This window comes from Osmerus mordax, chromosome 5 (assembly GCF_038355195.1).
Source record: "Osmerus mordax isolate fOsmMor3 chromosome 5, fOsmMor3.pri, whole genome shotgun sequence".
Classification (NCBI taxonomy): Eukaryota; Metazoa; Chordata; class Actinopteri; order Osmeriformes; family Osmeridae; genus Osmerus; species Osmerus mordax.
This window is the reverse complement of record NC_090054.1, coordinates 22,003,127-22,028,026: the sequence shown is the minus strand read 5'-3', so window position 1 is coordinate 22,028,026 and position 24,900 is coordinate 22,003,127. Positions and strand designations below refer to the sequence as shown.

Below are 24,900 nucleotides of genomic sequence, written 5' to 3'. Positions count from 1 at the left end.
TGCATATCTGACATATCTCACATTATGACAGCATATTTTGCATTTGTGGTTTATTGAAAGGCACCCATGTACAGTGGACAAGTATATTGCCTCTCTCTCTCTCTCTCTCTCTCTCTCTCTCTCTCTCTCTCTCTCTCTCTCTCTCTCTCTCTCTCTCTCTCTCTCTCTCTCTCACACACACACACACACACACACACACACACACACACACACACACACACACACACACACACACACACACACACACACACACACACACACACACACACAGCCACCCCCTGCCTGCTTCTCTTCCAGGACACATCTAGGTCAAAGCTGATTAATGTGCCCAGAGCTTCAGTGAGCTTTCCCAGTCAGGTGGCAGCAATGACTGCTCCCCCAATTATGTTTACCAACACAGGACATCAACAAACTAGCTGGCCCGCTCCCTACACACCTCCCGAGGGGGGCAGGACTTGGAGATGTGCGCTGACTGAAATGCTACAATCCCCGTCAAGCCCCGTGTGCCATGGTGATTCCAGTACTGTCACTGAAGATGCTGCTGAAAATGGAGGGTGAAACAGAACCACTGGTGGCAACGTAGAGCAGCCGCAGACCAGACATGACTGCATGAGTCACTCAAGTTGTTCAAATACTGGAGCTCTCGCTGAGATATAAAACCAGACGGAAAGCTTTTCATACGAGACAGGTTGTCATTCCATGCCATAGCGTGTTTACGCGTTTTTATTTATTTATGTAAATTTGTCTTTTGAGATTTGAATCAGTGTGGCTGCAAATGTTTTGCTAAGCAATTCTGACAAGGAACTGATTTATTCAACATTGTAAAGTGTGCATCATCGATGTAGCCTCCTGTAACTGTGCATTCAACTAACAGCGTGTCGGTCTCTTACTATTTACAGCGGGTCTACGCGTTTTGTGAACCGGACACCGCCGTTTCTGGACCGGGTAGTTATGACGGAAGGTTTAACATATCAAATATCTTCGTACCCTGAAGTATACAGTACGCCAAAGGACCATATAGTTCAATGCAAAAGACCCGCCAACACGGAACCGTGAATCGTTAACGTTTGAGGTGTAATAATCAATACAATTATAAACATATTTTAAAAATTCCACGTGCTAACGTTAGACATTTGAGAGTTGAGACTGAAAACACCAGGTTATAAAATGCATTTGACATTTAAAACTCACAACATTTTAGAACATTACGAGAAATCTATCAAACAACATTCTGCTGTGTTTTCTTTTTTGAATATCAACATATTAGCTATATTTATCATAGCTACCACACAGCCGCTCCTGCTCCATGCAGCGAACAGAGACGTACAAACCGTACGCACCCAGTGCTAAAACGCAGAGACCAATGCTAAGTGAACTATCTTATCATTCTTGTATCAGAGAAACATCTAATTAAATAACATTTCCACATTAGTGGGTTTAAGCACAATACCTTGGTACACAGCTTGGAGACGAGCGGTCTATTTCCCAAGTCGCAAAGAGGTTCATAGGAACAGGCATGGGTCCAGATCCCCCCGAACCCTGGACAACCGTCCCGGTGAGCCCTCCAGCCGGGACGGTCATCGGTGCTGGTCCGGCGCCACCACTACTTGGGTTCAGGAAGGCGGCCCGAACCCCTCCTCGCTCCACAGCCGCCGCCATCATCACCTCCTCTGCCTGGGAAGCAACTCTGACTGTGTCTGACTCGCGCGGCTGATGCTGCCTCGAGCCCGTCCGGGAAGCCCGCTGCTCCAGTTTCTCTCACAAACTATAAGCAGCAGCGATGAACTGATGTGCTATAGTGGTGATGCTGATAGGCGGGGCCTGACAGTTCCTACTGTAAAGACGACGTGCTGTTCCTGAACGGTAGGGGGAGCCTCTCCGGGTCGTTATGAAGACCCCAACACCACCATAGTAGCCCTTGTTTACTCTTGTTTACTGAATTACTGTCTAACTATTAAACGCCTGGACAGAAATTATAAAATCAAAACATATTATTATGATGATGATGAACTACCCTCTAATGGCCACTGTCTGAATTACTTAAACGCCAGTTAGGTCACTTGTTCTGTAACACAGTGTGCACACTGGCACACAACAGCAACAGTCGAGCATCACTTGTAGGTTACTGCCACCTAGTGGCCATAAGATAAATGAGTCATATATCTGTAAAGTTATATTTTCAATGTGTATCCCTGTTTACAAGCAGCAGAGATGGCAAAAGTCCACACATCCTTCACTCAAATAGAAGTACAGATACTCATGTTTAAAAAGACTCTGGTAAAAGTTGAAGTACGGACTACACCTTTTCACTCAAGTTAAAGTAAATAAGAATGTATTGCTGGTAACTGAACCTCACATCATGTTACTCATCACAAAAAGACACTTTCCAGGAACCCTTTTTGACACCGACAATTTAGAACATCTCCCTCACATATGGCCATGGGTGATCAGGAATGTCTCTGTTCTCAGTCATGTCGACTATCGGTAACTCCTCTATCTCATCCATAACGTACCTTTTTTTCGAAACATGAAAACCTTTGGCCAAAACATTTTTCTCAACCCCTAGAAACTTTTTTTCTAACGTTTTTTCACAAATCACGACACAAACGTTGTATTTTTGTACAACTTTTTTTGAAAATATTTAAATTATATATTTTTTTTAAAGGCACGCATGCCACCAAATACAGATTAAACCTAAAGTTGCGAGCCTGGCTTTAAAATGTAAGAAGTAGAAAGTACAGATATTTGTGTAAAAATGTAAGGAGTGAAAGTAAAAAGTTGTAAAAATAAATAAATAGTGAAGTAAAGTACTGATACCAGAAAAATCTACTTAAGTACAGCAATGAAGTATTTGTACTTTGTTACTTCCCATCTCTGACAAGCAGTTTCACAGAGGGCTTCACCTGCGCCCAAGAACTGCACCTAAACCAACTTAAACCCTCAAGGAAGACAAGGAAAAACTCCCAGTGAAACTCCAGAGACGGTCTGAGACACAGAGAGGTGCAGACCAGAGGTTGAACACAGTCATGCAGCAAGAACAGAGATAAAGTAAGCTGTAAAACACAGATATTGGATGATGTTAATTTAGTCTCCTCTGGTAACCGGTCTGCTAACTCATCACAGGACAGCTGGACAAGCTGTATTATACATACATACATTACATTTACATTTACATTTATTCATTTAGCAGACGCTTTTATCCAAAGCGACTTCCAAGAGAGAGCTTTACAAAGTGTATAGGTCACTGATCATAACAACAAGATAGCCACAAAACATTGCGAGTAGCCAAAACATGAAGCACACATTGTGACCAACTACAACTTGCCTCCATAAAATGACAGCAAACGCACCTGCTCAAACCACCGGTAGGTGGCACCCTCGCTACGTCAAAACAAGCGCTCTCTCTCTGTCTCTCTCTCTGTCTTTCTCTGTTTGTCCCTCTCTGTTTCTCTCTGTCTCTCTCTCTGTCTCTCGCTCCCTCTCTTTCTCTCTCTCTCTCCCTCTCTTTCTCTCTCTCTCTCCCTCTCTTTCTCTCCCTCTCTTTCTCTCTCTCCCTCTATTTCTCTCTCTCTCTCTCCCTTCCTCTCTCCCTCTCTCTTCTTCTCTCTCTCGCCCTCTCTCGCTCTCTTTCCCTCTCTCTTTTTCTGTCTGAGCATATCACATTTTATTTACCCTCTGCAGCAGACATCCAGGATGATTATTCTCAATTGTCTGTTATCTATTTCAGCATTGTCACCGCCGCAGTTGTCAGTTCTCTATCTGACAGGATGCTATATGTTAAAGCTCACTACTGCATGAGGGGGTGGGGACAAGAACATAATATGAGTGATTGATCCCAATACTATGGTGATGCTCTGCCAGAGCACCCTGACAGTGTGTTAGACACTGACCAGCAGCAGATCTGAAGCCAGCAGGCTTCAGGACACCTGTTCAGCCCTGGACAGTTTGGCTCAACAGAAGCAGTGTTTCTGTTCCCACGCCAACACCTGGGAGAAGATGCCCTTCAAATCACATCAGAGTGGAGTTAGGCCAGAGCCAAAGACCGGCCTGTGACGTCTGAACTGCTGGTTTTAATATCCAGTTTTAATATCCAGGTAGGTCCTGTCAGACAGGCCCAGAGCCAGCAGAGTGAGCCTTGTGGGAGGAACCAGCAGAGTGAGCCTTGTGGGAGGAGCCAGCAGAGTGAAGCCTTGTGGGAGGAGCCAGCAGAGTGAGCCTTGTGGGAGGAACCAGCAGAGTGAAGCCTTGTGGGAGGAGCCAGCAGAGTGAGCCTTGTGGGAGGAGCCAGCAGAGTGAAGCCTTGTGGGAGGAGCCAGCAGAGTGAGCCTTGTGGGAGGAGCCAGCAGAGTGAAGCCTTGTGGGAAGAGCCAGCAGAGTGAGCCTTGTGGGAGGAGCTAGCAGAGTGAAGCCTTGTGGGAGGAGCTAGCAGAGTGAGCCTTGTGGGAGGAGCCAGCAGAGGGAAGCCTTGTGGGAGGAGCTAGCAGAGTGAAGCCTTGTGGGAAGAAGCAGAGCAGCGACAGCAGTGTTGCTCCAAGCTCATTCACTCTTGTTAGCTCAGCGGTTATTGTAACGTACATTTAAGGCTGCATCATGTGTTTCATTATGCCAACATGGGCCATCAGCTATATACAGTAAGAAGCATTCTGCCATCACTGTGTTTGCTGCTGTGCATCATAAATAAACAACAAAACAACATGTTTACTGTTTTTAGAGAAATCAACTGGTGCAGAAAAAATTACAACTTTGTAGATATCCATAATTTTTTTAATGGCACTAGTTGAGGGCACTTAAGAAGCAAGCTGGAATTATTTAAAGCCTTCTGTCAATTTCCTAAGAGAAGTGTTGGTAGTTGTTCTGCTGATGAGTTTAAAATACTGTGCGTGGGAGGAACCCAGCAGCCAGCAGCAGAGAAAACAGCTTCTGTTTCTGAGTGTCGCTTCTCTTTAGGTGACATCTGCCTCTGCAATTCTCCCACTTCGACTCTGCTCGGAAGTGAAGGCACGGTACATGAGAGGCAGAACTTGAGAAACAGCAAACGAGAGATGAGTATGTCAGTTGGTTCCTGGTAATCTCTCCCCAAGAGTCCACAACCTGACACTACTAATGCATTAGTCATCATCTCTCTACTGAATCTGTCAGCATTCAAAGTTAGTAAACTTCTGCATGACTCAAGTCTTGTTTTTGTGATATGTGATAGGATAAATTAATTTTAAAGATCTGGTCTGCGATTTCCAAAGAGCGCTTCCGGTTCAGAACCACGGCTCACTATCCGGTCCACCCTCCAGACTCGATGCAGAGGCACTGCTATGCATCTCACTGTTCCCACTTTTCTCCCCAGACTTCAGTCTGAACGCTGGGCTTTCAGTAAATGATTGGTCTCTGGTGAGCAGTCAGACACAATTTAAAAGTCCTCTGTGATTGTTATCCTTTGCAGAGATTGCCACATGTCCAGAGAGAGAGAGGGAGAGGCGATCCATCATAGGCTCACCTCGTTCTCCTTGATAAGCACCGTCTCCTCCCTGTGCTAATCACACTTCAACACATCGAGGGGTGCAGCAACTTGCTGATGTAATTAAGCTTCTGTGAACACTGCAAGTTAGAGGTTTAATTAAGGTGACAGTGTCCCGTGGATCATGCACCTTCGTACAGAACAATCGATGCACAATATACTACATTTTTTTAAGAAATTACATGTAGTTCTATATTATCCGAGTCCATCTTTAATGATATTGACCGGTTTAATGACATGAAAGTAAAAGTAAGCTGGAAAAGGTAATGAATGAAAGACCTCCATGTCACACAGACAGATAATGGTCTCTGAGGGCTATTCATGGAGAGATCCTCAGAGCTCTTATCATGGAGCATCGACTCAAACAAAGACGATGGTGAACCTGAAAGCCTGCATGGGTTATCTGATGTGAAAGCCTGGGTTATCTGATGTGAAAGCCTGGGTTATCTGATGTGAAAGCCTGGGTTATCTGATGTGAAAGCCTGGGTTATCTGATGTGAAAGCCTGGGTTATCTGATGTGAAAGCCTGGGTTATCTGATGTGAAAGCCTGGGTTATCTGATTTGAAAGCCTGGGTTATCTGATGTGAAAGCCTGGGTTATCTGGTGTGGGAGACAGCAGGCTGGATTCACATCAATCACACGACAGACAGCAGGGATCTGGGAATCTGATTTTAGGTGGACACACACAGACATCATTACATTTTACATTTAGTCATTTAGCAGACGCTCTTATCCAGAGCGACTTACAGTCAGTACAGGGACATTCTCCCCGAGGCAAGTAGGGTGAAGTGCCTTGCCCAAGGACACAACGTCATTTTACACGGCCAGAATTGAACCAACAACCTTCTGATTAATAGCCCGACTCCTAAACCGCTCAGCCATCTGACTCCCACATCAGGAACACAAGTCAAGAGATGTTGGACGTGATTAACCCCAGGGTGTGGCCCTGGGCATGGCTGGCATGTAGGACTGAGCCTTGGTGATGGTAAATCTTTAATAGGCAGTAGTGAAAAAATGGAGGAGGGGGGAGGAGGAGGGAGGAGGGGGGAGGAGGGGGATTGAACACAAATTCAAAATAATACCACAACAAGCACTAATAATGTGCCAGCTCAAAATCTCATCTTAATCTTGCAGGATGTGAAATCTGCATAGAGAGCGAAATCTGCATTCTCATTCAGGGTGTTTTCATTCTGTGGCAGCTCCATTGATCTGAGGAGAATGTACTAGCAGGTCCCCTGACTCTCAGCGCCCGTTGTGTTTTCTAGCAGACAATGACTGGCAGGAATAGGTGAGACAGCCAAAGATGTTGAATGAATCGCCTGTGGAGGTGAGCATGGGAGAAGAAGAGCAACATGCCAGCAAAACAAAAGGCCGACATGAAGCCTGTCTCCTGTGAGAAGCTCTCTTGTCTCTGAGCAGCGCAGGCAGGCAGAGGAGGGCACCGCCAAGCAGGCGCACAATAGACCTCCTTCTGGACAGCAGCCCGGACACTGGGAGAGGATTCTCCTTCCATTAGGAACCACATTAAAGTAAACGCAGGACCCACACTTGGCTTGTCTCTCTTCTTGTCTCTTTCTCTCTTGAGCATTCAGATCAAACCCTTTGTTAAAAGGAGTCGATTTTACATTTAGATTTCCCAGAGAGCAGGGGGCTGTCCCAGCTGCTCTCTGAACAAGCTGCTTCAGTTTCTGATGAGTTCTCATCAGGTTGGTGAGCTGTTGTGCCACACAGGAGTGAACAGACCTACTGGGACCTGTTTTCTTAACCCACATACTCATGAGCCCTGGGGACATATTCATCCACCATCTACACACAAACCCAGTTCCATTCAATCCTTCAAAAAAAATCCTTCTTTTGACTTTGTTTCTACCCTATCCCCCCCTCCATTCCCTCAGATGACAAACTACACCAGGGTTGGTCATACACGCCTCCATGCCCATTTCATCAAGCTCTCTTTTCCCCAACACCAGACACAGCAGGAGACCTCTCAAGGCTGCTCCTTCATTCAGCCTGGGGCTAGTCCAGCCCTCAGACTCAAACAGCCAGATAATCCTGTTCTAAAGGTATAAGCTTGTTTTAATATTCTTCCCATAATATTCTATGAATATATACATGCAAAACAATTATTATTCATATGCAATATTTTATTTAAATGCATCCACTTAGGCAAAAGGCATATTGAACCAGCTTACTGTACAGCAGGGAGGACGTTGTGTGACCCATGTCAAACATCAAAGAGCAGGCAGAGAGTTGGTCCTCCTGCCTCTACTCATGACAGACTGGAGCTGACCAGCCTTGGAGGCAGCATGAAGTCTGCCTCTCCGTCAGCTGCTGGGCCACAAGCAGGGCTTCAAGCACCAAGAACCAGGACACAGTACCAGACACACACTCTCACACACACACACACACACACACACACACACACATATACACACACACACATTTACATTTAGTCATTTAGCAGACGCTCTTATCCAGAGCGACTTACAGTAAGTACAGGGACATTCTCCCCCGAGGCAAGTAGGATGAAGCTCACGGGAGCTCACTCCATGCGTTGCCCAAGGACACAACGATACCTTGTCCAGCAGCAACTCACCCAGATCACTGAGACGTCTGATCTGACTGACGCAGGGGAGGAGCAGCGGAGGAGCAGCGGAGGAGCAGGGGAGGAGCAGGGGAGGAGCAGCGGAGGAGCAGGGGAGGAGCAGCGGAGGAGCAGGGGAGGAGCAGGGGAGGAGCAGGGGAGGAGCAGCGGAGGAGCAGGGGAGGAGCAGGAGGGGAGCAGCGTTTCCCATCGCTGCCATGGGAGAACTTTATCAAAGTTCAGCTGTTCCTCTGTGTATTAGATGAAATTAATAGAGGGTTCAGCGCGTGTATGTGAAAAATGTGCGTGATTGAAATGACAGATTTATAAGACTACTTCAGGCTAAATAAATAGTGTTTTCTCTCTGCTTCATTATGTTGCCTGAAGCAAAACCTACGTCCCATTTCTGTGAAGGCACACACACACATACAGACACACACACACACACACACACACAAGTGAAACACACAAGTGAAGGCATGTGGGAGCCTCTCAGGTAATGAGCCTGTTTGTGTGCTTGTTCTGCAGTGTGGGTGGAGACATGGCAGGTTGTTGCTATGTCACTTAAGGGTTTGATTAACAATCTTGGTTTTTCTTTTTTCACATACTCTGCAAATGGTGGGCTTGTTTGTCTACCACTAATTTATCATGCAAAAACCGATGACAGGCTCATTGAAATCCTCCCATTAGTGGGCTCATTAAAACATCGCAAACAAACTGTAGAGCTATCATAAGATAAATAAAATAGCCGCACTATGGCTCTCCAAAAATAACTTTGTTTACAAGGAATTTGGATGTCAGGAAACCAGAATTTTCACCGACTCTAGCTAATTAACAAGGTTAACTTGGAGAAATTAGATCTGCATAGTTGTTCAACGTAAGAATAACTCAATCTGACATTCAATTTTTGCACGGAAGATGCTTTTAATATTACAAGAGGATACATCACCCCCCCCCCCCCCCCCCCCATGTAGATGTGAGACCCAGAGGAGCATTAGTACCCATCGTGCCCCGCTCCTCAAACACCACAGTGAGGATCAGACTTCAGGTTCCACCAACCTCCACTACTGCTTGGCAGCTATGCAGGTGCAAGGCTGGGCAGGCTTTAGAAAACAGTCCAGAGGAGAGAGGTGTCCTGGCTGGGACAGAGGAACAGTCCAGAGGAGGGGGTGACCCCTGGCTGGGACAGAGGAACAGTCCAGAGGAGAGAGGTGTCCTGGCTGGGACAGAGGAACAGTCCAGAGGAGGGGGTGATCCCTGGCTGGGACAGAGGCCCACCTGAGCAGAGACACCAGACGACTGTACTACGGTACTGAACATGAGCAGAGACACCAGACTACTGTACTACGGTACTGCACGTGAGCAGAGACACCAGACTACTGTACAACGGTACTGCACGGGAGCTCACTCCATGATCCAACAGGTGGGGAAGGGTTTGACTTGAGTGACGGAAACTATTAAGAAGCAATGATTGGTATCCTGACGGGTTCTTCCTCCAGCCTCTTCAAGGGAACAGGGGTATGAGGAACCACACGGGGCCTTGCACCTCCTCCAGCCTCTTCAAGGGAACAGGGGTATGAGGAACCACACGGGGCCTTGCACCTCCTCCAGCCTCTTCAAGGGAACAGGGGTAGGAGGAACCACACGGGGCCTTGCACCTCTAACCCTCCTGCGTCGGTTCTTCTGTCCTCTGCACCTGAGGAGGCAAGGACTTATGGAAGCAATGCTGCTCAAATTTTTTTTAAATCATAGACATGCTGTGCGCATCATATTCTTTAATGTTTCATTTTAAGATGTTATGGACTGTTGAAACAGTGCTTGTAAAGGTGTATTTGTCCATAGACAAAATTCTGTATTGTGGATGTTTGTTCAAAGCAAATTCTAGAAAAATCCAATTACCTACAGAGCTCTGGTGATTTCTGTCTCAGTCAATACTGAATGGATTCTGTTTATCTGAGTTTTTCCACTCCAAATGAACAGAACTATGTGCAATAGACTACCATAACTGTGTGCTTATGAAACACGGAATTCTTTGAAGAACAACTGTAACAGAAAATGAATTTTGCACAGAACACTCAAACTATACGGGTTTGTTTAACCTAATTAAAGTGCACCTTCTGAAAGAGTCAATATGGCCAACTTCTGAAATGTCTCTGTGCTTTAAATACCAAATAACACAGAGATACAGGCTGAAGGAATGTAGAGATATGACAGTATGAGCATGTGCACATAAAACATACATGCAAATTCAGGTCATTACCTTCCTGCATTTAAACAGCTGTGTGGTTGTGCATAAGCAGCACTTTAGCAGTGTGAACTTTGAAAGTATGGATCTGGAAAATATTAAGAGTTTGTTTCCATGTTTGAGCTGGGTGATTACTTAAACCGTTTGTACTGCTGAGGCAGAGGGCTCAGATATACAAACAAAGCTGGGATGAAATGCTTCGTTATCTTGTCTTAAAGAGGATATAAGAAAGCAGATGTTATCTGTGTGTTAGTTGTGAGTTATCACATCTTGAGGCATGGATTACAGATTTATGAACACGCAAGCCCAACCACTGCAGAGCAAGCCCAACCACTGCAGAACAAGCCCAACCACTGCAGAACAAGCCCAACCACTGCAGAGCAAGCCCAACCACTGCAGAACAAGCCCAACCACTGCAGAACAAGCCCAACCACTGCAGACCCATGTCATCTATTATTCAGAGACCGGAGATATCAGTCTTGGCCTTGATGTCTCCGGAACTGCCACAGACTGATTAGAGACTGCAGACTAGATTGCTTGTTAAATCAAGCTCATTGTTTTGTAATTATAATCTGTTAGTCCCTGCCATTAAAAACAATATAATGACTGATTGTAGACATGCTTATTAGGCTTTTGTGTATCGTGGAGTCCGATAGTTTAGCTTGGCCCCCTAGCCTTCCTCCTCTTGAGGAAGGCTTCCAGCAGGGCTGGTTCCACACAGGGGCAGAAACCTCCTATGGGATCGATACAAATGGGCTTCCATTAAGTGTGATTTGGTGAGGTTGTTTGGTAACTCCCCCCACATAGATGCAATCAATATAAAATCTCCAGGAGGATGCTCCTCAAAATAGTACAACATTTTCTTGGATTCATTTAACAGTACAGAACCGACTGTGTTTGGTCCATCTACAGCCCCCCCAGACAAGCACCCTTTATAAACATGGATATGGTTATGAATAAAAAATACAAAGAATCTGCTGTCCAGTGCTCCCCAGCCCTGTACTAACATGAACACCAGCCCTGTACTAACATGATCCCCAGCCCTGTACTAACATGAACACCAGCCCTGTACTAACATGATCCCCAGCCCTGTACTAACATGAACACCAGCCCTGTACTAACATGATCACCAGCCCTGTACTAACATGATCACCAGCCCTGTACTAACATGATCACCAGCCCTGTGCTAACATGAACACCAGCCCTGTACTAACATGATCACCAGCCCTGTACTAACATGAACACCAGCCCTGTACTAACATGATCACCAGCCCTGTACTAACATGATCACCAGCCCTGTACTAACATGAACACCAGCCCTGTACTAACATGATCACCAGCCCTGTACTAACATGATCACCAGCCCTGTACTAACATGATCACCAGCCCTGTACTAACATGAACACCAGCCCTGTACTAACATGATCACCAGCCCTGTACTAATATGATCACCAGCCCTGTACTAACATGATCACCAGCCCTGTACTAATATGATCACCAGCCCTGTACTAACATGATCACCAGCCCTGTACTAATATGATCACCAGCCCTGTACTAACATGATCACCAGCCCTGTGCTAACATGAACACCAGTCCTGTACTAACATGATCACCAGCCCTGTACTAACATGATCACCAGCCCTGTACTAACATGAACACCAGCCCTGTACTAACATGATCACCAGCCCTGTACTAACATGAACACCAGCCCTGTACTAACATGATCACCAGCCCTGTACTAACATGAACACCAGCCCTGTACTAATATGAACACCAGCCCTGTACTAACATGAACACCAGCCCCACAAATGACCTGACTGGCGTGAAAACCGCTGGAGGTCCAGACCAAAGAGAGCCTCTCTTTCAGGCGTTTCAGAACATCCATCTTGGTTAGGTCATCAGGGTGAGGTTGGAGGAGAGGGAGGATGATTCAGTCATGGAGCAAATGTTCAACATGGCATTTCATCACTCCACCAATTAAGAGAAAGACCTTTTAAGCACGCCCCATAGAAAAAACCATCGCTCTTGTTCTGCTCTTTAACAAGAACAGAATATTTTTTTTCATTTAGCATAGCCTATAGCCTATATTATTACAGATTGGTGCTACCGGTAAGAACAGGCTTGCGTCAGTAAAACTGTGACGTGAAGTGTGCTGGAAGAGGGATGATCCAAATAGCCCTTGGTAGGCTACGATTAAGCGTCAGAACTCCTTGAAGCGAAGACTTTGAGAGTAATTTTAACCTTCAGTTAATGAAAGAAAGCACAAGAGCTTTGATCTAGCCTTATTTTGATCTGAATTTCAAAATCTGATTTACTTTCTGATGTAGTTTTATTGCAGAATGTTTCACCATCCAAAACACTGAAAGATTTACCAATGTCTAATCAAAACATAAGCTATTTAGCATTTTAACCCTTGTGTTATCTTCGGGTCATTCTGACCCATCAGTCATTGTGACCCACCGTCGTATTGCGACAGATTTACCGCATACAAAGACAAAGTGAAGCATTTTCTTTTAACAGCTAGGCTGTCTCAGACCCCCCACATTGCAAAGGTTAAAAGAAAATTATTTTAATTTGTTTTTGTATTGGGTAAAATTGGGTAAACACAACGATGGTTCGTTATGAACCTTTGGGTCATGTGACCCGAAGGCAGCACGAGGGTTAATCTGTCTAGGCTATAACTCCAGGAATTGTGTGTCTGGCTCAAGAACCGGGAACTATGAAGTTGAAATGGCAGGTGTATGGCCCCAAGGACGTGCAGTTCTGCCTGTCTGCAACAAATCAATATAAATACATAAATGAGACTAATAAATATAAATTGCCAATATAAAGTCTTGGTTTGCCGCCTAGGGTTCGAGCCCACAAGACACTGCAACTAGCGTTTGTTTGAAAACACAAAAACAAGACATTTATAAACGGACATCATGTGACTTTCTTTGAGCATTTCCCTGTTTCTAAATTAGAAACAGGAAACGTTTTGAAGACGTTTTGATCTATTATTAGTTGGGATTGATTCAATTAACATTTACATGGATTATAATGAGGATGCAATCACAACAAATGTTTTACAAAAGTAGTGAAACTAATTAGATACTTTTATACAGTAGAATACTTTAATTTAGCAATTAAAGCAAGTATGCAAGTAATTACTTGCACTAGATATTATATGACTTAGTAATACAACAATTACTCCACTGTAATTATATAATAACCTCAAAAATGTTTCTTAAACAATATATGTCTTAATCAGACCAGCAGCTGTCTGCAGGACTGAGGGCTTTTATTTCTCCTAACGTTTCATCTCTGAGCTCAGTGTAACGATGCCATTCATCTAATGAAATCATGCCAGTAAGTGATCAAACACTAACCACAACTGTCTGGCTCTCAATGAACTGTAGTTTTGAAAGCAATGAGAAGCAACCGTCATTTGTAATCAGAACATGCAAGAAAGCTTTCACCGGTGATGCATGAGATCATTATGTTTGTCTGTGGAAAACATAACCAGCATTTTTTAGTTCAAAGAAACGACTCCCATGCACACATTCTACAGTGACTCCCTTATTAGATAGAATACATAATTGCCTCGTATAAATAATTCAGGCATGGGATTGAGGATAAAGTTACTTCTTAACTGAGTGCTTCCTCAAAGGTGTCGGGTCTGTTTACCCTTTCACAAGACTGGCAGCTGCTGGAATCTCCTAGCTTCAGACCTCTGAGCTTGATTTGCTGTGATGCCCAGATGGGGAAGAGTCGTCAGCAGAACACACACAGTACCTGCCTGCTCGCGGCAGTAGTTTGATCAGTCAGAACTAACCGTACCCGTTCTCTTCACGCGTCTGAAGACGCCTCAGCAGAACCTCTGCTTCCAACCGTGACGCGCGACAACCTCAGCGTGATATACATCATATCTGAAGCGCCATTTTCAGGCTTATCAGGAGCAGCCAGGACTCGTACTAATAAACACCTCTCTCTCTCTCTCTCTCTCTCTCAGGCAAGACTCGTACTAATAAACACCCCTCTCCCTCTCCCTCTCCCTCTCCCTCTCCCTCTCCCTCTCTCTCTCTCTCTCTCTCTCTCTCTCTCTCTCTCTCATTCTCTCTCTCTCTGTCTCACTCTCTCTCTCTCTCTGTCTCACTCTCTCTCTCTGACAGCCTTCAGGATGCATGAGCGTCTTGATCTCACCCAGGAACACCTGAGGCGCGAGCCTGCTCACCTGAGGCAGCCAACAAAATCATCTTGTAGGAATGTGTTGTAATAAAGGTACTGCTTTGTTTACATTTTGTGGCCATTTTCAGTATTGTGTGTTTGATTGTGTGTTTGATTGTGTATTTGATTGTGTGTTCGTGTGTTTGGTTAATTTCTGTTCCTTCTAAAGGTCAAGGTAAAGGAGGTGTCCTGGGGCCTAGAAGTGGGCTTGGCTGGGAGAGAACAGTCTCCATACCTTGGCTTGCTTATCCTAGAACGCTTTCTTATTTTGCTTGTTTACAATACTCTTTATTTTTTGAATAGTTGGTGAATCAATTGTTATGGAAACAGGATTGCTAATTAATGAAGATATTTTTATTTACAAATCTCATCTGGACATTCCGTTTGTTTCCAGTAAAGTGTCTTCACCTCCCTTCAGCTCAAGGAGGATTCACACAGTGGAACAACAAAAGGATATAATATTCACAACACATACCAAGCTGAAGTGCTGATTTTTTTTTACTGAACTCACACAAGGAAATAATGATTGGGGTTAATGACACAGAGAATAGGTCCTGGGTTATGCTCTCCCAGAGGATAAACTACGAGGGTCAGATTGGGGTCTGTGAAGGAGATAAGGGCCTTTTTGATCAAAAGGACTTGATTTTCTATCTTGTTTGTCTGGTGCTACCCACTTCCTGCAGCTTATTCACAGCAGTCAAGGCATATGTCCTGTATAGTTGTTTAATAAAACAAATGGTCTCACATTAATGGATCCATTTAAAAAGATATATATTTAAAGAGGCAAATGCCCAATATTATCCAAACTGCTTTAAGAGTGTATTCAGTTGTCAATAAAGAACACAAAGATTTTTGTATCTGTATTCAAAAGCATTTTTATAGATTTGAAAAAACGCTCTGCTAAAAGGTTCTCTTTCACTGTATATATCAACTCCAGCTCCTGGGATCTGAAAGTTTGCTGTACCACGCATCCATAGCCCCTGGCCACGAGAAAATCTCTGGAGATCTTTGAGTCTGCAGTATCCGTTTCACATTTCGCAAAGTTTGTCTCCGTCTGCCTCTTCTCTGATATATAAAGATGAAATCTGTCCATTAAAACTGTCTCAGCGAGGCTGGGAACTTGTATCTCATCTGTCAGGGTCAGCACTTTCCAAAGTGTTGGTGGTGCGATGGAGGAAGCGCTGAGTGCATGCATCTGTCACCGCGTGAAAGCCTCACTGTCACAGCAGTCCACTTCTCACTGGCTGCAGGTTCTGCCGGTCCAGGGCTAACAGCAGCGTTGCCACGGCACCGGTTCCCCTCGTTAAGAACCACAGAGCTTTGTTAGAGGCCTGCTAACGAGGCGATAAACAAGACAGTGAGGACAATCAGATGAAACGCAGCCACAAGGAGAAATTTAATTTATTGCACTGGGACTCCAAATTGTTACCTATTTTGACTAAAGGATGAAGCTGCAATCTCATTAACAGAACATCGGAATTGGGCGTTAAAAGTGTTTAATAGTCTGTGTTCGGTTCTGTTTTGCCCTCCAGCCAGCATGGGTACAGTCCGTGTTTTGCAGGTGTGGAGCACGATATCAATATTGTAGGAGGTGACCTGTCACATTAAAACTTAATGACTCTGGCTGTCCCAGCCGGCCTCAGCTCTGCAGGTGTCCCATCCCCTCACTGTGTTTAGGCCTGCTGTCAGTCTGTGAGAGTCAGACTCTTCCTGCCCTGCTGCCTGGGGCAGCAAAACAAACACTGGTGGATTTTAGCACTTCAAGGTCTTTTCTCCCCGAAGGAGCTGCGAGCTGTGAGCTGCGGACACAGACAAGCTCCGCTCCCCAGTTGTGCATTCTAAAGTACACCTTGTCTCTGCTGCAGAGGATGCTGTGACAGCCCAGGCCCATGGAGAATCTGGGTCCAAAGATGTGACAGAACAGGGTCTGATCTCCTGTGACAAATCTCCTGTCACTTTGTAGCAAAAGGTGCTGTGCTTCACCCCTGAACTGTCTCACCTCTGCTGCTGCCTCTTAGAAACAGTATCAGCTCTATGAGCCAAGTATACAGTACACATACAAGGATTATGTCTCCGGTTTTCACAATGCTCTCGAGGTACTGGCATAGAGTACCTGCCTCCTGCCTCTCCTTGGGGGCCTCAGGAGCTGTTGTAGCCCCCCCTGCTGTGCTCTGCCCCCGGCCTGACGGGGGCTGAGGTGCTGGTTTTCAGGTAACTCATCTTCAGACTGCTAATCCTGTGAGACGTAGTTGCATTACTTTGCATCTTGATTCACGAGACATAAAGAAAACTTTATCTCCTTCAAACTTTAGTGAAGTTTTAAAAGAAGCTTCTCAACACCGGAATATAATATTTTCTGATTTTCTTTAGAGTGCCTCTACTGTAGGCACTTTACAAAGATCATAACATACACAAGAATAGTCTAATGGTCTTGGAGGATGCAATATAAGTGCATTACGAGGGTAAAATCAATAAGGGGACTCTACTTGGAGATGATCCAGTAGTTCTACCACATCCTCCTTTCAATCTCAGAATCGAAAAAAAGATTCTGTATTGGCAGAACTACAAAACACATCAGCAGGGTACAGCTGGCTCAATGTCATGCAAGCAGTAGCTGTGTTCAAACGGGTGATGATCTTGGAGGAGAGGCGGCTGTAGTGAAGCAGCGTCTGGGTTAGGGAAGTTTCAGGGCTTTCCCCTCGCTACAGTAAATGGAAGATGATGCACAGGCTTTTAAAGTGCCCAGAATGATTAAAAGACAAAGGTTAACAAGGCAGAGAATTCCTTTAAACACTTGCCTCCCCAGGCCTCCTAAATGAGAACGGAAACATGCCTGCTTCTAGCACTTTCCCTTTCGCTGGTTTGGATTCATGTAAAACACAGCAGAATGTTTGGTAGGATGACATTGTGCCTAAAGCGCCAGTCAAGGGTCAACCAAGGTGTTTAACGCTGGTCAAACGGATGACACAGCCATGTTAACAGACTATCATGGTTCCATGAATCATTGAAAGTGTGAATTGAATAATGAATGTGTCTCTCTAAAAGAGCTTTGTTGAGTGTGCAACCGTGGGTACAGGGGGCTGAGAGGAGGAGAGAGGAGAGGAGGGTAGAGGAGGAGAGAGGAGGGGAGAGGAGGGTAGAGGAGGAGAGAGGAGGGGAGAGGAGGGTAGAGGAGGAGAGAGGAGGGAAGGGGAGGGGAAAGTGGAGGAGAGAGAGGGTAAGAGAGAGGGGAGAGAGGATGGATGAGAAGAGGGGAATGGAGGGCCGGGAGGGAGGGAGGGCAGAGAGGAGGAGGAAAGGCCAAGTTGTCCTCAGGGCGTGGGGGATCAGAGCAACCTGAAACAGGAGAGGAGGGGAAGTGAAGAGAGAGAAAAGAGAGAGAGCTGGTGTGGGGGGTGGAGTTTGAAAGAGGGCACAAAGGAGACATCCTTTTGAGTCAGGAGACATTTTCAAGTCAGGAACCTTTATCCTGAGGCTTGTTAGGCCACCTGCCAACATCTTCATCTGTGTCTCAGTGACATCACAGCTGTGGTAAACTGCACCCACATAGGAGGGAATTCAAGAGCCTGAGGGGAATACCGGAGAGATGCCTGTATCACTACACACACACACACACACACACACACACACACACACACACACACACACACACACACACACACACACACACACACACACACACACACACACACACATACACACACTCAGCTTCTGACTGAGATAAACAGTATCTGTCTTCTATCATTTTATCAAAATTCACTGCACCAATACACAAGGCGCGGTTACAGGCTAGATTTCAAGAAGTGATTTACAGTGAGTTTCACTCCAAGGACTTCATAAAACATGTATATGTGAGTCAGTGTTTCTGACATCGTGCCTTTCATCATCATCACAGTCTCTTTAACTGTGTTTGTAGTATGAGCTCAGTATCATAAAACTAAAATGTTGCTGTCTCCACAGATTCCGCACTGCGTGATTATCAATATTTAAGCCCTGCGTCAGTTTGATATTTCTGTCCTTTATAGCGAGCTCTGTGACTTAGGTTTGCTTTATGTCCTTTTTTCAGTGGCCCATATTTTGCTGAGCCAGCGTCTTAAAATAAAATTTCCAGGTTTCTAAAGAGGCAAAAAATGAAACTGATTTACACTTCCCGTAGTCCACCACCCAGCAACTCTAAACGTCTCTCTCAGAGATGCTAGGTGTTGTTTTTAGTGCCTCAGCCAGGAATATCAATAAAATGAAGCTCTCATCTCCCCCTTTGGCTCCCAGTCTAATTAAAGCTGGTAGAACAATCTCCCTAGTGCTTCCTGCCGGGCGGCAGACAGAGCGGCAGACAGAGCCTACACCAGATGGGTACAGACCAGCACAACACTCACTACCTAACGATTTAGTTAGGACCTTCCTAACACAGTGGGTATTGACTTGGTGATCTGACCTCTCGTCATCATTCTGGATAAGCTCTACTGGCAGCCATTTCTCACTGCAAGGACACTTTTGTGTTAAATCTGTAAAATGGAAAAGTTATCTATGAGAGATGGTCAATCAACCATGAAACACTTTTACAATTCCAATTATTCATAGATGAGGTCAAGATAATCCCTGAGACCCAAATTCACACCCAGAAAAGCCAGAGTGCCGTCCAAAACCCCTTCAACTAATGGGCTGTAATGACCTAACGGGCTGTAATGACCTTCCCTCCACTTTCACCCCCTTGACTCACAGTAGGCTTCTATTCCCGTCTCTCCACTTTCATCCTGCATGTCAGATGCAATTTATTTCTTCATCTTCCGTGTTATAGAGTCACACCTGTGACCACTGTGACTTCAAGGTCTCTTGTCTTCACACTTTCCACGGTTTCTTAGATCTGTGGGAAAATGTTGAGAACAAAGCTCAAAAATAACTCAAATCCATCAGTCATCAACCTTTGTTTTCACCTCACTGTCAGTTACAGACTGAGATGTGGGAATTACAAACATGCAGACTTCAAGGTCCTCTCTGTAAACAGTATCGTCAAAAGAATCCCATCATACTTCTAAAAGGTTTCTGAGTAAATCAGAAGTCAGTGTCCCTACTATGTGGAATCAGAACTACTATGTGCTAGTTAGACGAGCTGTCACGTGTCCATGCAGCTTCATGCTGAATATAGGGCAGATTTCCTTCTCTGTAAGCAAACTGATTTTTGTGATTGTGACAAAAAGCTGGCTGAGACATCCAATTACCTTTTCTGTTCAATAACCCCAATAACCCCACCAGTATACACCAGTATACACCAGTATACACCAGTATACAACGACTCACAACCTGATCATGATGTTCAATAACTAACCCACCAGTATACAACGACTCACAACCTGATCATGATGTTCAATAACTAACCCCACCAGTATACAACGACTCACAACCTGATCATGATGTTCAATAACCCCACCAGTATACAACGACTCACAACCTGATCATGATGTTCAATAACTAACCCCACCAGTATACAACGACTCACAACCTGATCATGATGTTCAATAACCCCACCAGTATACAACGACTCACAACCTGATCATGATGTTCAATAACCCCACCAGTATACAACGACTCACAACCTGATCATGATGTTCAATAACCCCACCAGTATACAACGACTCACAACCTGATCATGATGTTCAATAACTAACCCCACCAGTATACAACGACTCACAACCTGATCATGATGTTCAAGTAATTGTTTCTGTGGTGTTTTCACCCCAGTCGCAGTTTGTTTGTGATTTCTGGGCTTGTGGTCTCTCATTGGGCAAACATCAACAACAACTACATGGTCTCTAGGTGCATTGTGTCTGCTACACAAACAGCTGTCAGCAACCCCCTCAGCTGGTGTTCCAGCATGATCACATGCACAGTGTTCCAGCATGATCAGATGCAGTGTTCCAGCATGATCACATGCACAGTGTTCCAGCATGATCAGATGCAGTGTTCCAGCATGATCACATGCACAGTGTTCCAGCATGATCACATGCACAGTGTTCCAGCATGATCACATGCACAGTGTTCCAGCATGATCAGATGCAGTGTTCCAGGATGATCAGATGCAGTGTTCCAGCATGATCACATGCACAGTGTTCCAGCATGATCACATGCACAGTGTTCCAGCATGATCACATGCACAGTGTTCCAGCATGATCACATGCACAGTGTTCCAGCATGGTCAGATGCAGTGTTCCAGCATGATTAGATGCACAGTGTTCCAGCATGATCACATGCACAGTGTTCCACAACACTACCCTTCAGCCCACACATCCTCCTCTGCTTCCTGTGGACAACACGCTTCCTGTGTGTGGATGACATATTTCCTGAAACAGTGACACCAGGTGGGAGACCACAACCTGCATGTGGCTGTGCTGGCTCCTGCCTCGGACCAGGGGTGTGTGTGGGCACGGGAGGAGCGAGGTGTGCTAGGCGGTGATACAGGGCAGATGCCATAGTGATGACAGCTGGTGAGGCAAATGGTCCAGAGTGTAAACATTGGAGGTAATTATGAAGCAATTACCCAGCATCGCCTCCATATGGGAAGGAGCTTACTGCCATATATCTGTGTTTCATTCAGAAGAGCAGCACTGTAACTGTGACGGTAGCTGATGGTGAGATTTTCTCAGGCAAGTCTTGAGGTTTTAGCTCATGAAGTGTTTTGGAAAAAAGAAATAGAATTAAAGAGAAGGTAAATAGTGACTTGAAAGCAGAAAATCATAATCTGCTAAATTTACAACGAGCAAGGTGAACAGCTGTATCTACTCATTTATCTGTAGACTTTTCCTCTTTACATCGATTCTCTCAGTATGAACTCACTCAGTGAGCTTCCAAAGCTGAGAGGGTTTGGTGCACCCTAACACACAGTGTTAACTTACAACACAATTACAACCCTAAGTAAATACATTCAGAATAAGTTCCAGTGTTATTCCGAAAATCATTATTACCAGATTACCAGATACCGCATTTGTAATTGCTTTGCAATGAATTGGAGCGTGTTTGCCTGATAAGAGTCAGGTGGTGAGGTAGTCAAAAGATGTAGAACACAGTTCACCTCCCCAGAGAACGTTTCCATCCGTCCACAGATAAGAAGAGCATCTTAGTTCAGCTGAGTGAAGATTACCTCCAGGGATCGCCTCCAGGGATCTCCTCCAGGGATCCCCTCCAGGGATCGCCTCCAGGGATCACTGCAGAGACCCTGCTGCTGCTGCTGTTGCATGTTCATGCTTTCAGGTAGATTTAAAAGGACATTCAGTGTTATTATTGTACCTTGGACTGATCCACAAAGTCGGGTCATTAAGATTCACACGAGGATGTGCATTTCATCTCAGATGAAATTCAGAAACAGCGTTAGTAATAATAATTTGTTGTTACGCTAAAATACTACAGCAAAGAAACACACACAACCAACAGGGATAAAAAACTAATTCCATGTCTCTATGTTTTACCAGAATCATACTGATTCTGTTAAAGGAAAAGTGTCATCTTCAGGAAAATGTCATATCTGACACTTTCCTGTAAGATGTAAGATCTGACTGATCTTCCAGGAACAGCAGGAGGCTCCTGGCTCGCGGAGGTTTTGATGTTTGCTGTCTTTGTGCAACACTGAAACGCCCTGCCCCCGCCCCGCCCCGCCCCGCCCTGCCTGGGGTCTAGAAATCACCTGTTTCAATAAAACCTACACATAATCGCTTATCTACACTTGTCTCACCAGGCTTGAGGCCTCAGAGGCATTTCATCCTCAGATCGTCTGGGGGGATCACTGACAGGGGCCATGCTTAAAATGTGCACACACACACGCAAGCACCCCACACACACACTACACACACACACCGGCTCTTGCTTTGTATCTATATATAGATATATATATTTGATATCTCCCTTTCTCTATCACAAACGCAAAACTCTTATTAGACTATATGCTCGAAAGTGTGTCATGTGTCAGCGAGTTTGATTTCTGGTTTGTTTGATAATCATCCTGCTGTGTTTGTAAACAGCAGCCCACATCGCAGTGCCATGGTTTATCTGCAGTCGGCAGAGAGATGAATACATAGGATTGTTTGGCCACAGGGAGGAGAATTGAGTGCTTGTTAAGAAATGTTTGGTTGGTTTTGTCAGAACTAAACCACAACACTGATATAGCCTTCAGTACCTCACATCTGCCTGGTAGGCAACTGTATCTGCTTTCAGAATGTCCTGCCATGGTATTCACTGAATCTGTCTGCTTGTGTGGGCCTCCCTTCTGTTTGAGGCTCATTAAAGAGTTCAGTTAACAGATGTGATGTGTTTTTCATGATGAGTCAGCAGAAACATGGAGATAGAGAGTCTTCCATGAAGATCTACTACCAGAGCCCCTGGCAAGCCATCCATCAGGGCTCCAGCGAAGGCCACTATCTTCTGACTGACAAGAAAATGGACCAGGACACCATGATGAGTGACTCCAGAGGGCTGGAGATGGATGCCTATTGATGTGCCACAATAAACCAGCAAGAGACTGTTTACTGCGGTTAAGAGCCTCTCTCTGCAGTCGATGGTACTGTGCTATAGCTTCATCGTTTTTATATTACAAAATTATTCCACGTAAATGATTGCCAATCATTTGGTCTTGTTTTAATTTCTGCAGAAGTAGTTGAGGGATGTTTTTTCTTTTAATTCCACCATCTCAAAGTAGCTTAAAATAACGTTTTGGCTGTTTTGTTGCGCCTTGCCCATAAATAATTGCAGATGGAGAAGATAAGCTGAGAGTAATCTTCTTCTAAGATCCCTGCCGTCTCTTCCTTCAGAGCTGAGATCTGCCGGCGTGTCAGTGCTCCCCTTTCCTCACAGAAGAGCTCCTTTCAGGATAAGAAAGCTCTCTCAGTGTGTTGTGACAAGTCGTTGAGGCAGAAGATCTCCCTGCTTGTTCACATCGACACAGCAGCACCAGCGACCTTGAAGGTGACCCGCTGTGAACGTGTCTCTCAGATGCAACCCTTGAAGAGGACAGCAATCTTGGCCTGCTATCAAACTGCACTGCACACGGGTGACCCTGTGGGGTTTCTGAAACAGCCTGGGAGATGAGATCATCCTCACGGATCCAAGGTTGACTGACAGGCAGGAGTGAGAGGTGGGTGGATCAGGAGAGAAAAGGTTAGAGATTGGAGGATGTGCTTCAGTCCTCCAGGCCTTGGTTCAGTCTCCTCTCTTGATAAAGTACTCTGGCTCTGTAGGGTCACAAGGTTGGCAAGGTGGGAGTAATCATTGAGAGATCACTTAGTTTGGCCTCCCCACTCCCTCCCCACCACACTACAGCTAAAGCCCGCTGCTCTGGTGCTCCTTCACAGAACAGCGGGCTGGGAGGGCTGCACCACGGAGCTCACAGAACTATATCAGGGTTCTCTGTTTATTCATACTTTGATTTAAAAATACTTTGAAAAGAACATGAATTCCAAATTATGTGTTCAAAACTGTTTAAAATTGTGGTTTCCTCTTTGGAAATGTGAATGTGCTCTGTGTGAGAGTGTGTATGAGTACTGTGTGTGTGTGTACAGTGTGTGTGTGCACGTGTGTGTGTGTGTGTGTGTGTGTACTGTGTGTATGTGTACTGTGTGTGTGTGTACTGTGTGTACTGTGTGTGTGAGTGTGTGTACTGTGTGTGTGTACTGTGTGTGTGTGTGTGTACAGTGTGTGTGTGTGTGTGTACAGTGTGTGTGTGCACGCGTGTGTGTGTACTGTGTGTGTGTACTGTGTGTGTGTGTACTGTGTGTGTACTGTGTGTGTGTGTGTGTACAGTGTGTGTGTGTGTGTGTGTACAGTGTGTGTGTGCATGCGTGTGTGTGTGTGTACTGTGTACTGTGTGTGTGTGTACTGTGTGTGACGCCGGGTTAGTGGAGTGTGGAGCCCCGGGCTGCCATGCTTCCATGTCCCTCCAGCAGTGGCAGCCTGACAGAGACTGCAGCTGTAATTTATTCTGATGGCTCCTTCTTCCTCCGCAGCGCTGAAGGTCACCAAGCGCGGTGATAAGGAAGCTGGAGAGACCGCAGTTCTTACAGGCTACAATCAGCTGATTATTCTTTCAAATGCCAAAGATGAAAATATGGCGGCACAAGTTGGTTGTGATGCGAGTCGGAGGATGTGGTTATGTGAGTCCTGTGTCCTGGGCAGAGCCACGCTCAGCTGAGGAAGACAGAAACACGCTGTTCAACATGCTGTAAATCATGAATTCAAATTGCAATCAGGATGTTAGCACTAGACAGCCAATCAGCCCAATGAAACAAGAACGTAAATGTCAAACACATCTGCAGCCAATCTGAACACGACCGTTTTGCTCAAATGCCATAAAAACGAAATATACAATTTGTCGC

The 24,900-nt window shown here is 45.2% G+C and overlaps 1 protein-coding gene and 1 long non-coding RNA gene across 7 annotated transcripts in view; one reads left to right on the top strand and one right to left on the bottom strand.

The window, feature by feature from the left end:
• LOC136942915 (phosphofurin acidic cluster sorting protein 2-like) overlaps positions 1-1,751 on the bottom strand; it is a 42,800-nt gene extending 41,049 nt beyond the window's left edge. For all 3 annotated transcript variants that reach the window (XM_067235970.1, XM_067235971.1, XM_067235972.1), the window contains exon 1: positions 1,451-1,751. In XM_067235970.1, coding sequence (XP_067092071.1) covers positions 1,451-1,662 — 212 coding nt within the window. In that variant the 5' untranslated portion in view covers positions 1,663-1,751. The remainder of the gene's footprint in view (positions 1-1,450) is intronic.
• Positions 1,752-20,916: 19,165 nt separating this feature from the next.
• On the top strand, positions 20,917-24,894 carry LOC136943550 (uncharacterized). 4 transcript variants are annotated; one of them, XR_010876689.1, is made up of 5 exons: positions 20,917-21,061; positions 21,643-21,790; positions 22,862-23,090; positions 23,341-23,663; positions 24,532-24,894. It is a non-coding gene; the product is annotated as an uncharacterized lncRNA (long non-coding RNA). The 4 variants fall into 4 exon arrangements; XR_010876690.1 differs by lacking the exon at positions 21,643-21,790; XR_010876691.1 differs by lacking the exon at positions 21,643-21,790 and having other exon boundaries at positions 22,858-23,090.
• The last annotated feature ends 6 nt before the right edge of the window (positions 24,895-24,900 follow it).